This window comes from Aegilops tauschii, chromosome 3 (genome assembly GCF_002575655.3).
Source record: "Aegilops tauschii subsp. strangulata cultivar AL8/78 chromosome 3, Aet v6.0, whole genome shotgun sequence".
Taxonomy (NCBI): domain Eukaryota; kingdom Viridiplantae; phylum Streptophyta; class Magnoliopsida; order Poales; family Poaceae; genus Aegilops; species Aegilops tauschii.
Genome location: NC_053037.3, coordinates 468,596,731 through 468,609,496, shown reverse-complemented (window position 1 = coordinate 468,609,496; position 12,766 = coordinate 468,596,731). Strand labels below are relative to the sequence as shown.

Genomic DNA, 12,766 nt, shown 5'->3' with positions numbered 1-12,766 from the left:
GGGAGTACTAATCATGCATTTTAAAATTGTTAAAAGTTGTATAATAAAATGTTCCTGTTGTATATGAAAAATTTAAAAATTATCTATCAAAATAAGTAGACATGTGTTGAAAAAAAAAAGGAAACTAAAAAACCCAAAGAAACCTGAAAATGAAATAAAGAAAAAACAAGAAAGGAAAGAAAAAAGAAAAAAACCGAAGAAACCGATCCAAAAATTTTAAAAAATGAGAAACTAAGAAAACCGATGAGAACCAAGAAAGAAACAAAAACAAAAAAAATGAAAATAAAAACAGAGAAAAAAAACTAAACCAGAGAAAACGGAGCGAGCTAATGAACGCAGCGACCCGAGAGAGCGAACCCAGCGGCCGAGCGAGCAAAACGCGTCAATGGGCCATCCCATACGGAATCAAAGTACGGGCGGGGCGATAGAGTCTGGACCCGAAACTGCTTTCGTCCAAAAAACACCACTACGGGTCCGTGGTCCGGCGCCTCCGTGCTGTGTCGATCCGGCCGACGAACGGCGGCCCCTCCCCTCCTGCGCAGCAGCCGGGGCCGCTACTTCTAGCCGGCCTCCTCCGGCGTACAACCCTACTCCTCTCGGGTCCAGCCCTCCGGCTCCACCCCGCCCTTCTCATCCCGACCTAGGGTTTGTGCGACCCTGCGAGCTCCGTCCCCGCTCCACCCAGTCGCGGGCATACCAGCCGCCTCCCCGAGCCGTTCGAGCACAGACCTCCTCGCAGAGGCACCATTGCCGCCGCCGCCGCCGCCGCCAAGTACGAGGTGAGGTCGACGTATCTGCCGCCCTACATTTCGGCCCTAGGTTTGGCTTTAACAATTGTCTGCATCCCTTGTGTTCGATGAGACGCTGCTGTAAATTTCCGTAGTAGACCAAGCGCCTTGTCTATCTGCTGCATATTATGTTTCGGCTTTAAAATTAGGGATAACCGATTCCCTTTAGGCCTTTAGGAGCAAAATGTTTGGGCTGGATCTCGTAAACGTTTGGGTAGTTTTAGATGGAACATAGGAGATGCAGGTTACTCTACAATGGATCATCTTTCCCAAATTAACTTGACTTAGGACGACGATAGCATATTTTTCTGCGGACTTGGTAGAGAAGTTTGACTTAGGACAAAACTAGGTCTTCATTAATTTGGAGAGCAGGGAGTACAAGATAAGTCAGAGAGACTGTCATTCTAGGTTATACTTGGAAAACTATACTGTAAGGAGCAATGTTATGTTGCTAGACTATCTTTTTAATTAATTTAGCTTACTATAAACTTGCCTAGCTAAACTCTTATCAGTAAATATTTGGCCCCCAAAAAAATTTCTTCCTTATTTGACACTGAATGTAAATTTTACCACGTCATAATAGGCAAACGGTATAAATTTGGAGTTACGTATGATGAAGTACTTGATATAGGTTTAAGTCTGAACGCTCATTCCATTAAAAATCAAATTATGACTATATAATATTCGATGATTGTGTGGTATATACTACACAAAAAAATGTTAAATATATAAGAATAGCTAAATACTCAATCTGCGAAGACAAAGTGAACTTTAGGGAGATGTTACTGCAGATTTGAAACAAAACAAACAAAAATCATACAGTAGAAACATATTTCAAATATTTTGTTAGAAAAAAACTTGGGAGAAGAGTCTAGAATAAATGAGAAGTGGTTGCATTTTGTGCATATTGTGCAATGTACTCTCTCCATCCCATAATGTAAGAAGACGTTTTCTGACACTAGTGTAGTGTCAAAAAACGTCTTACATTAAGGGATGGAGGGAGTAAATGATAGAAAAAATGAACGGCAATTATCTTAATAGGAAAAAGTTAGAGAATCGAAATATGGAAGAATCTAGAACAAAGAAGAAGTTTCTTTGTTTTGAGATTTGTGCATATTATGATTGTGTCTAAGTTCAAATAGAATCTTCTAGATATTACATGTGGCAAAATCTAATGTAGTGAAGAGAATATCTAACGGCCAATACTACTCGGATTTGCCACCTGCCAGCCGTTATATGGGTTTCATCCAACGGCCAATAGTCAAAGTTATTCACACACTATATAGTGGTATAGATTAGTGTATGTAACATAACAGTTGAACTTTACGTCCTGTGTACAGCATAAAAAACTGTGCGCCTTGTACGCACCACTAATGGTGTACTAATGCCTGTCGAAAAAAATGATGTACTAATGTACACTGCTAACCATTCGATTAGAATTAGTTGTAGAAACTTGCACCAGCATCCAAGTACCATACTTTTCGATTTCATCAGTGCAGCGAACGCACGACGCGACTTGCATAACAAACCAATCAAGATGGCATCGTTTTTTTGTTTACAGCAGACGAAATAGAGCGGGCAAACAAATGAGTTGGTATTTGTTGATTCTCCATCTCAAAGTGGAACTAGTCTACTTTTGAAGTAGCAGCTGTTGGCTTCTGAAACATAATAAAGATCATCGTTTCTCACGGTTAAGATTTACATGTGTATACCAGTTGGGACGCACATCACTTCATGCCAATATTATATCAACCTAGTTGTTATTACATTTCTGAGCCACGCAATGTGCACCTTTTCTGGCATGAAGCAAGCATGCTCACGAGAGCAACTCGACTTCATGTTGTTCTTCTTCTGGCTGGCGTCTCCTTGCTGTGGGCCAAAAATCACCTAGCTAGCTACAATTAAATCACCTAAATACAATATCAGGGGCAAAAAAGTCTTTTCATGTCACATTTAACACCGTTAGTGCCAAAAACGGACGGGAGTGTCAAATAGGGAATAAATTTTACATCTAGTGCAAATAAGGAAGAAAATATATTTTTGGGGCCAAATAAGGAAGCGGATTTTAAGAAAGGGCCATATAAGGAATTCTCTCTTTTTCTGTGGACTTGGTAGAGAAGTATGACTAAGGACAAAACTAGGTATTCATTAATTTGGAGAGCAGGGAGTACAAGATAAGTCAGAGGGACTGTTATTTTAGGTTAATACTTGGAAAACTATACTGTAAGGAGCAATGTTATGTTGCTAGAGTATCTCTTTAATTGATTTATAAGCTTACTATAAACTTGCCTAGCTAAACTCTTGCTCATTACCGACACGGCTATCTCTTTAGGATCACTCTGGAACACAATTATCATATTGTCTGGAACCTGTTGGACTGCGGACAGGCTTGCTCGCCGAGGACTGCAGCACCACCCCCGCTGCCTCCTTTGCGACCAGGCACCCGAGACGATCCGGCACCTACTGCTCGCGTGCCCCTTTGCCCGTCAAACCTGGCACTCGACCTTCGCATGGCTGTGCATCCCGGCCCCTGTTCCAGGACACGAGGCCAAGCTTATGGACTGGTGGCTGCGCGCGAAGGATGCCACGCCACTGGCGCTGTGCAAGGCCCTGCAATCTGTCGCGCTCCTCAATCCCTGGATGCTATGAAAGCACAGAAACGATTGTGTCTTTGAACACACGAGACCATCGTTTGACCAGCTACTAGACAAGATCGAGGATGAGATCCGCTGCTGGGCAACGGCCGGGGCTCAAGGGCCTTTGCGTTTTCTCGGAAAATATTGTCTGGAACAGAAATACATTTGTACTTCAGCTATGTGCCAGACTGCCATATTGAGGCCTGATACATACCATGACATGATACCTGTATCACCCGTGCGAAGTGCCGTGCTTCCTAAATCCTAGGTGTTGGTTAATATCAGGGATGTTTCTACATGCCTGACTCATCTAAATACTGCATTGTAGCTGTGAAAGTGCTCGCGTTATTGTTACTTGTTCTTTGAGTTTTCTTGCTTATGGTGACTCATTTTGTTGATGAAACTATTTTCTTGCTCCTCCAGGCTGTTTCTAGCTAAATCCAAGGAATTGGTGCAATATCAGGTCATGGAGGGGAGTAAGAACATGCAAGAGTCAGACACTGCATCTGTTGTCAAAGTACCCAGGGAGCCTGCTATCATTATCAATGGTGTCCCAGACTTGCCTCCTGATTTTGCATCTGGTTCACAACCTGCAGTAAGAGATGCTCCAGGATCTCGAGTTGATCATCGCTTTGGTGAATGGCTAGAAGGGCGGAAAGTGAGAAAGCAGTTTGGAGACAAGTATTTTGCAGGGAAAGTTGTCAAGTATGACAGTGAAAGCAATTGGTACAGTGTTGTCTATGATGATGGAGACCAGGAAGATCTTGAATGGCTTGAACTGGAGGAGATCCTGCTACCATTGGACATAACCATTCCACTCAGAAAACTTGTTATGGACAAATTCAAACATCAGAATGCTGTTCCTGACTACAGACTTAAGGGGGCTAGATCATCGCAAGGAACTAATGGTGCTAGCAACCAGATGGTGGTTAGAGCAGTAAATGGCCAACAGTCAAACAACCTACCACAACCAGGGTTGCTTCAGGCGACCCCATCAAATGCAGAGACTGTCAGGGCAGAAAAACTGAAGATGCAGATCTCCAAAAGAAAAACTGAAGAGGTATATCAGCCTAAAAAAAGGGGCAGGCCTCGAAAGGATAGAACTATATCAGTATCAGGTGACATTCAACCTAAAAAAAGAGGCAGACCTCCAAAAGAAAAGAACATATCTGGGGAGAGTAGTGTTCATAAGCGCAATGCAGAGACTGTCAGGGCAGAAAAACTAAAGAGAGAAAGCTTGCGTGTTCAAGGGGCATAACCTAACAATCAATCTCACTGTTACAATACAGATATTTCTAAATATTCCAGTCTATGTATGCTGGTGACACTAGCTTTCAATGTACTTTGTACAACCCAGCGTACAACAAAACTTGTAAAGCTATATTTACTATTCGATTGCTACCATATTTCTTTTTTCCTATACAAGTATATCTGCAAACTGTTTGAAATTCTCCGGGTATGGCCTTAGAAGTTTTCCTTGTGGAAATGGAACCTAGTTGTGGTTGTCTGGCTGAATTCTTTTGAAAGATCCTTGAGTTGTTTCGTGAGTGTTGGAGATCCACAATAGAAAACACCTGTAGATTCATGTACATGTTAACTATTGCACTGTCTAGTACTCCCTCCGTCCCAAAATAAGTTAGTACAAAGTTGTACTAAGGTTGAGACACTTATTTTGGGACGGAGGGAGTATAAATCTGCCATGACAAGGTTATAGCGAATTTAGCTCACCTATACGAGAGTTCTTGTGGGCGTTGGCCAAATCAGAGAACACTTTTCTCCAGTTAGGCCTTGCAAAATGTGTCCGAATCTACAAGAGACGTATATCAGAAAAAGGAAGCAAAGACATATGGGATCAGATGAGAATGCAGAGCTGGGCAAATACCTTGCTTCCGGAGACGATGTCAACACCATTTTTGGCATGCTGGAGTGACTGAACCATGGCAATCAGCGCTGACCTTGCGTCGCCTTCTTCATACACGCTGGTGAGGTAATTGTGCATCTCTATGACATCCTGCAATTGCCATATTACTTTAGCCCAGTTTTATAGATGCGACTGGACATCTTGTATCGTATGGAAAGATGAAATTGAAAATATCAGAGTGAGATAAGTACGCTGTGATCGTTGTCAGCGACTTCGTTCATGACTCCTTTGAACCAGTCGAAGGATCCTTGCTCTCTGGTAACCCAGTAGAAGTAAGCTCTCCCTGGCCCACTGTTCTTGAAGCTGCCTATCTCAGAACCGTGCATGCTTTCCACCTCCTGTTCCATCAACTCATCTTCTCAGTTATGTTATCTCCATTAGCTATATTATGTATATAATGTTGAGAATACTTTGCAGTGTAAGAAATTTACATCATTGGACTTTATGTTGTTCAAGAGATCTTTCAATATGCTGATGAAAGGGGTGGCGCCAATCCCAAGACCGATAAGCAAAAGAATGTCGTATTTCTTGTAATTTTGTGCCGGTGCACCATAAGGGCCATCGATAAAGACCTTAGGAAACCTGAAGGACACACAGCAATGATGATATTAAAAGTCTGTACTCGAAACTAACTGAATTTTGCGTCGCCAAATAGTTAAACGAGCTCACCTGGTGTCCTCTGTCGCAGAGTCTGCCACAACCGTAGTTTCAAGTCTCGAAAGGGTAGCCTTCTTGGAAGTAACTTGTGCCTCGCAACACTGTATGAATATGGATCTTTCTAATTATTCATTCTGGGATAGTCCACATTTGTTCTACTCTCCTGTGTTTAATAGTGAATAAGCATTTGCAGTTTGGTTGCCTGAACTGACCTTTCCGAACAAGTTTCTGAGTTCAGATGTCCAGTCACCTAGCGTGCGGATATGCACGCTCAGGTAGTCATCTCCAGGTGCAGAAGTGATGGAGAACGGATGCCTGCAAGACCATCATCAACTTGTAAGCAAGAACCTCGGATGAACTGTATCTTGGTTCATATATATGCAGCAAGGATGGAGTGATACCATTCGAAAGGCGAAACGTCGGGGCATTTCACAAACAGGTACATCCCACTCTTGTACTTGAAACCCGGTGGCTTCTTCATGTGAAGAGAGAGCACATTTCCTGGGTAAATCGCAGCCTGCATGGTATGTGGCAGCATTGGTTAATAATAGCTAACAGCAGTCAGAAAGAAGTAATAAATCATGTGAATTCTCAGTGGCCTGCCTTGAGAATGTTCACGTGGTAGTTGTTCTCGCGAACTTTTCTGATAATTCTCTCGCAGGCGTAGAAGAGGACAGGGACTATCAAGAACATCCATGTCTGAGCGAACAAAACCGATCTTCAGTCAACATTTGAATTTACAGGAAAGAAAAGCATTATATACGTGTCTGATCATCATCAGTAAGGAGGGCAGAGGAATCATTACCGTCTTCTTGTACCAGATCCTGGTGAGGAATATGAAGTAGGAATGCACCACGAGGAGGACGTAGACGAGCAGCAGCAGGTGGTGCGCGTACCAGAAGGCGTTGAAGCCGGCCAGGTGGTGCAGCGGCGACGGCAGCTTGACGACGCTCCGCCTGAAGGTGTGCATGGCCAGCGTGAAGGAGAAGGTCATGATGATGATCATGAGGATGCCGGTGACGCCGGGGGCGCTGGCCAGCAGGTCCGGGTACGTCGGCTGCCTGAAGCCGAAGTTGGGGCCCAGCAGGGCCATGAACTTGTCGCTCGGGCAGGAGACGAGCCTGGGGAAGTCGCAGGTGACGTGGGCGAGCGTGTGCACCACCGTGCCGACGGCGATGGCGCCGGCGAGCACCTTGTGGAAGTTGATGTTGTCGTCGAAGGGGATGACGTGGCTGAGCGCGGTGGAGCGGAGGGTGGTGAGCGTGTTGCGGCAGACGGGCAGCAGGATGAGCGCCATGTTGAGCTTGAGCGTCTCGGCGGCGCCCTTGGCGACGCAGACGCAGTTGCCCATGACCTGGAAGGAGGACCGGCGCTTGTACTGCTCGAACTTGTAGACGAAGAGGGCGAGGTTGGCGGCCAGCCAGAGCGTCACCAGCCATATCCGCTTCCAGTTCTCGTGGGCGAAGTCCATGGTCCTGGTGACGTGCCGCTTCAGCGGGCTCCGGTACCGCATCGGGATCATCGTCCTCGCCAGGCTCGACGTCGTCCGCTTCAGCTTCACCTCCGGCGCCTGCGCGCTCACCATCCCGCGCAGCAGCGTCTCCAGCTGCCAAATCTGCATCGGAGGTTTGGAGGTCAGCGACTCGCGCTCTCTGATGTTCCGACATGGCGACCACTACTAGTAGTCTGTCATTACTGCCGTACCTCGATGTAGCCGCGGTCGTCGGGGTCGAGCTCCTCCATGATGAGCGACGAGTAGGTCGCGGCGTGGCTCTTGAGCTTGGCCAGCTTGTTGGCCGACGCGCTCAATATAATAACCTGTCAGCAGCGAGTAAAAAGAACAACAGGTTGATTATTCATTTTTCATTGTTGCAGAATACAGCAGATCCCATCGAGCAAAAGAAAATCCCCACCTCCTTGACCTCATCTTCCGTGAGCATCCCATCGCCGTTCTTGTCGCACCTGCTCGTGCCAAATTTCATCCATCAGCAGGTTCGACTGATGAGCTCCAAGGCTGATGCTAAAATCAGACTGAACGTATAGCTTACATGTCGAAGAAAATGCGGAGCCGCGAGTCGAAGTTCTGGTCGGTCATCTCCGTCCAGAACTCCCTGAGCTGCTCCTTGGTGATGCCCTGCTCCGGCTCGATGCTCCTCCGCCGCGACAGCGTCACGAACAGCTCGCCGGCGAACTCCTTGGAGTCCCCCATGCCTTTGGATCAAGAAGCATCCCCCCATCAGTGTTTAAGTCCACCGACCATGAGTCCGTTTGGGGGATCCATGGACGTATTACTTCTTCTGAGCGGACATTGTATCATGGGCATTTATTGCTAAGATCCAAATTAAATTAGCAGCTAGGAGTGGGGGTGCTGGCAGACACTGTACTTGATTTTGTGTTCTGACCGCGCACTATTTGGGACAGCAAGCGCTGATTTGGGGAAATTCTTGTGGGCCAAATAGTGGATCTCGGTTCGGTGCGCCGACCCTGCCAACAACTCTTTTGGGCAAATAGGAACAGTTCGTGGTAACTTCAAACGACTGTGGGCAAGCATAAAAATGGTGGATGCAACAGCAAGATGTCCCCAGCAGAACTACATAAGGTTCCCCATGCTCGTGGGCACTTTGTCAGATTCAATCGTGCAGTTCTAATTAGAAATCAACTGTTTGTGTCTACTACTAGCTACTGCCATTCTTAATCTCACCGTCATCGAACATGATTAGCTTACGGTTTTGTTTCAAAGAACAGAGAAAGATTAGTAGCACACAGTCGATGCATGGGTGCTCACCGATGCACTTGCCGAAGCTCTCCTTGGGGAGGCGTCCGCTGGCCTTGCTCATCTCGTCGAAGCGGCGCTCGACGGCCTTCCAGCCCTCCTTGCTCCCGGACGTCTTGTCGAGGAAGCGCAGCCCCTTGAGCCCCATCTGCGCGCTGGACTGCATCCGCGTCATCCGCCCGCCGCCCGGCCGGATGCCGGGCACCACCTCCGGCACCTTCATCGACACCCGCGACGCGAACTGCCGCACCCCGGACGCCAGCCGCGACGGCTGCTGCATCAGCCCCCGGAACCCCGGCGGCCTCGGCAGCCCCGCCGGCCTGCCCCCGCCTCCCTCGACCGTGATCCCGTCCAGCGGCGGCGCTGGCCGGTCCGCGTACCCGCCGCCCGGCGACGCCATCCCTCACGCAATCCGTCAAGAAAACGGCCCGGAGAACGCAATGCCGCCCGCCGGCGGCTCGCCGGAAGCTGGATGCGGGACCCGCCTGCTCTAAGGTAGCTAGGGAGGGGAGGTGGGGTGGACGTGCTGGCCTGCTGGTGCCGCTGCCACGAACTCGTCGGGGGGAGGGGAGGAGACAGGATATGGCGGGTAACATGCGTGGATGTCCCAGTTATAGCCGTTGCGGAGCGACGACGCCACGACGCCGCCCGTGTACTGCTGCCGCTGCCGCTGTCCACCGCGCGCGCGGGGATCGATGCAGCGGCGTGGACGGGCGGCCGGCCGTCGGATGCGGGATCTGCGGCTCGCGCACCACCCTGGCGAAATTTCGGGTCGGGGGGCGATATGTCGTGCCGTCGGTGTGCGTCGAGAGCTTATCGTATCGTGTTTTCCGGAATAGGCAAAGGTCCGTGGCGGCCGTCGGATGATGAGCCGACGGTTGATGATGGTGGACGTTAGGTGTGGCGACGTGGTGCCTCGCCGGAGGGAATGGCGCTCGGCTCGACGTGGACTGGCTCCGTGGGCCCGGGAGGAAGGTTGGTGCGCGTGTGGTGTCGTGGGGCGCGATGGTCTTTGCCGGTGGGGAAATCGGAGGGCAGAGAAGGAAAAACGAGGGGTAGATCGCTGCCTGCCTCGTTGCGAAAACAGGGTAGTAGCTTTTTTTTTAAGAAAAGCAGGATGACCCCCGGTCTCTGCATCTGGATGATGCATACGACCATTCTAAAAATATATATGCTTAACATGTTTGCTTGAATGTTGTTTTTTTGCGAGGAAAACTTGCAATCTATTTATCAACTGTTATGGTAGTAGAAAGAACACTAAAAGTTAAAAAAAATACATGCAGGTCCGTAGACCATCTAGCGACGATTACAAGCACTAGAGCGAGCTTTGCTTAAATGTTGTTTACATGGTCTGCTTAATGTCCTGGTCAACAATAAAATCTGAACAAAAAATAATGGTCCTGGTGAACAATGAAACCTGAACCGATGACGGGGATTACATTAATATATGGTACGAAAAACTATGGTTAAGGTGGGGCAACACGTCGCCCGCTGTTTGGTGACATAAATACATTGAGATTTTGAGAGTGAGGTGACCATGTATGTACATTGCCCTTCATAAAAAAATTGTATGTAATTTTTGCCAAACTAAAACTGCCAGCCTCTACATGGCGTACTACGTTCCGTATGTACAGTACTCAAGGGCACAGCGTGCACCCCTGGCGCTCATCGGCATCAGGACCGGCGACCCTCCAAAACTTGTGGCACGACTCGTCGCTTTAGCTGTTCATACTTGTCGCGTAAGGTGACGCGAGTTTACTCCGCGACACAGGAAACCGTAGTATGTATGCGTGTGCATCCGACCACGAGAATCTATCCTGCACTTATTTCAAAAAAGAATATATCCTGCACGACATTGTCCTGCGTACTGTGTGATTCTACCCGTAATTTCTAGTGCCTTCAGCAGGACAATCTGAACTCAAATTCTTACCGTGAGACTTGTCAGTTATTTTTTTTGAAAAACTTTCAATCTATCCATCTTCAATGGCAGTATAACGAATACCAAAAATAAAAATTACATCCAGATTCGTAGACCACCTAGCAACGACTACAAGCACCAAACCGAGCCGAAGACGCGCCGCCGTCATCGCCCCTCCATCGCCGGAGCCGGGCACAACTTGTTGTAGTAGACAGTCGGGAAGTCGTCGTGCTAAGGCCCCATAGGACCAGCACCCTAGAACAGCAACCGCTGCCGATGAAAAATAACGTACATCGGGAGGATCCAAACCGAAGACACACGAACGTAGACGAACAACGACGAGATCCGAGCAAATCCACCAAAGATAGATCTACCGGAGACACACCTCCACACGCCCACCAACGATGCTAGACGCACCGCCGGAACGGGGGCTAGGCGGGGAGACCTTTATTCCATCTTTAGAGAGCCGCCACCGTCTCGTCTTCCTGAGTAGGACACAAACCCTAACAAGATTGAAAAAACGACTAAAAATGGAGCCCTCCTGCCGGCCCTCGCCAGGATCCACCGCACCTCCATGGCCCTAGGGCCACCGAAGACGAGGCGGACCTGCGCCGGCGCCGGCGAGAGGCACGAACCTAACTTTTTTTCTTGAAGGAGGAGGAGGCGGAGCCCTGGCTCTAACCCATGTTCATGTGGTCTTGTTCTCTCGACTTGTCAGTAGTTTTTAATTATAACTATTGTGATTAGTGCATGCATCATGAAGTAAAACGTCCTAAAGTATTATCCGCGCACAATCTTGCCTACCGCTTTGAGATGACTAGGCAGACATCCAGGCTTTGCTTGATGTGATTCTGAGGCATGACAGTGGCCACCTATCATGCCGGATGGAATGATGGCTTTGCAAGAAATAATAATAATACTGACAAGTGATTTCTTCTTTTAGTTTACGGGTTTGGTGGTGTGGAGATGTCAGATGAACACGTGATTTTGTGATGCACTGGAAAAGCAGCGAAAAACATGACACTGATCAGATAGTCCTACGGTGCAGTCGGTCGAATCATTTCGAGGTAAACAAATATCTCGTGGGACAGTTTTGTAGTTAAGGCATCTTCCTCAAATCGATCCGCGGACAGTTATGCGGGGCCGGACATCTAACTCTGTCTCTTAAAAATTTTGTCTCTTTTTTCTTAAATCCGCAAGCTTAAAATAATAGCATTCAAATCATAGATGATTGAAAATGTTGAAATGTGACCGTAGTTCTAATTCAAATATTACAAATCCAACAAAGTTTTCAGATTAAAGTAGTTCAAATTTGAATTCAACTAACACATATGTTCTAATTGTCCTCTTTTACCTCACACAGGTGCTCAATCCAATCTTCCTTAAGTTGCTCATGAGTTGCTCGACGTAAAATTTGTTGATGCATTTGAAGAAACTCATCAAAAGTGGTTGGATTCTGAACCGAAAGTTGGATAAGATCATCCATGTTCTCAAATTAAGAGTTGCGGCAGCATCTTCACTCCTCTAGATCGTGTTGTGCATGATCACACAATATGTCATCATGCCGCAAGGTCTTCGAATCCTATTGTTTAGCAGGTACGCGAACAACAGTAAAACGGGTCGGGAGCACTCCAAATGTCCTCTCCACATCATTTCTAGCTCCTTCTTGTCTTTTGGAAAAGTGAGACCTTTTCTAACCAACTGGCTCAAAGATAGTCTTCGCAATGGTAGCATGCGGAGGATAGATACCATCAACCAGATAGTACCCAATGTTGTATTCATGTCCATTGACAGTGTAGTTACAAGGAGGAGCTCACCCTTCAGTGGAGACCGCTCCATAACATTTATGTTATTGTGAGATCCGGGCATGCCAAAAAAATTATGCCAAATCTCGAGGTCCTGTGATGCATCTGCTTCAAGAAGAAAGATGGTGGGCTTCTTAACATAGCCCTGATATTGCCCTTGTAGAGTTTTTGGACGGTTCTAGCGTGTCCAGTGCATGCAATCAAGAGATCCGAGCAAACTTGGACACCATCTTACTTCAGACATTGCCAAGAGTCTCTCGGTGTCTGT

The 12,766-nt window shown here is 47.3% G+C and overlaps 1 protein-coding gene and 1 non-coding gene across 2 annotated transcripts; one reads left to right on the top strand and one right to left on the bottom strand.

Moving 5' to 3' along the window:
* Window positions 1–437: 437 nt before the first annotated feature.
* On the top strand, window positions 438–4,872 carry LOC109745584 (uncharacterized). Its single transcript, XR_005773354.3, has 2 exons — window positions 438–779; window positions 3,848–4,872. It is a non-coding gene; the product is annotated as an uncharacterized protein (transcript).
* Window positions 4,641–9,362, bottom strand: LOC109745585 (putative respiratory burst oxidase homolog protein H). Its single transcript, XM_020304708.3, has 14 exons — window positions 8,788–9,362; window positions 8,051–8,213; window positions 7,916–7,964; window positions 7,707–7,820; window positions 6,808–7,617; window positions 6,606–6,701; window positions 6,404–6,519; window positions 6,215–6,317; window positions 6,015–6,103; window positions 5,777–5,927; window positions 5,537–5,683; window positions 5,307–5,435; window positions 5,153–5,231; window positions 4,641–4,998 (listed from the first exon to the last, which is right to left on the bottom strand). The coding sequence occupies exons 1-14, from the start codon at window positions 9,173–9,175 to the stop codon at window positions 4,889–4,891; spliced, it is 2,544 nt and encodes an 847-aa protein (XP_020160297.1). The 5' UTR covers window positions 9,176–9,362; the 3' UTR covers window positions 4,641–4,888.
* Window positions 9,363–12,766: the final 3,404 nt, after the last annotated feature.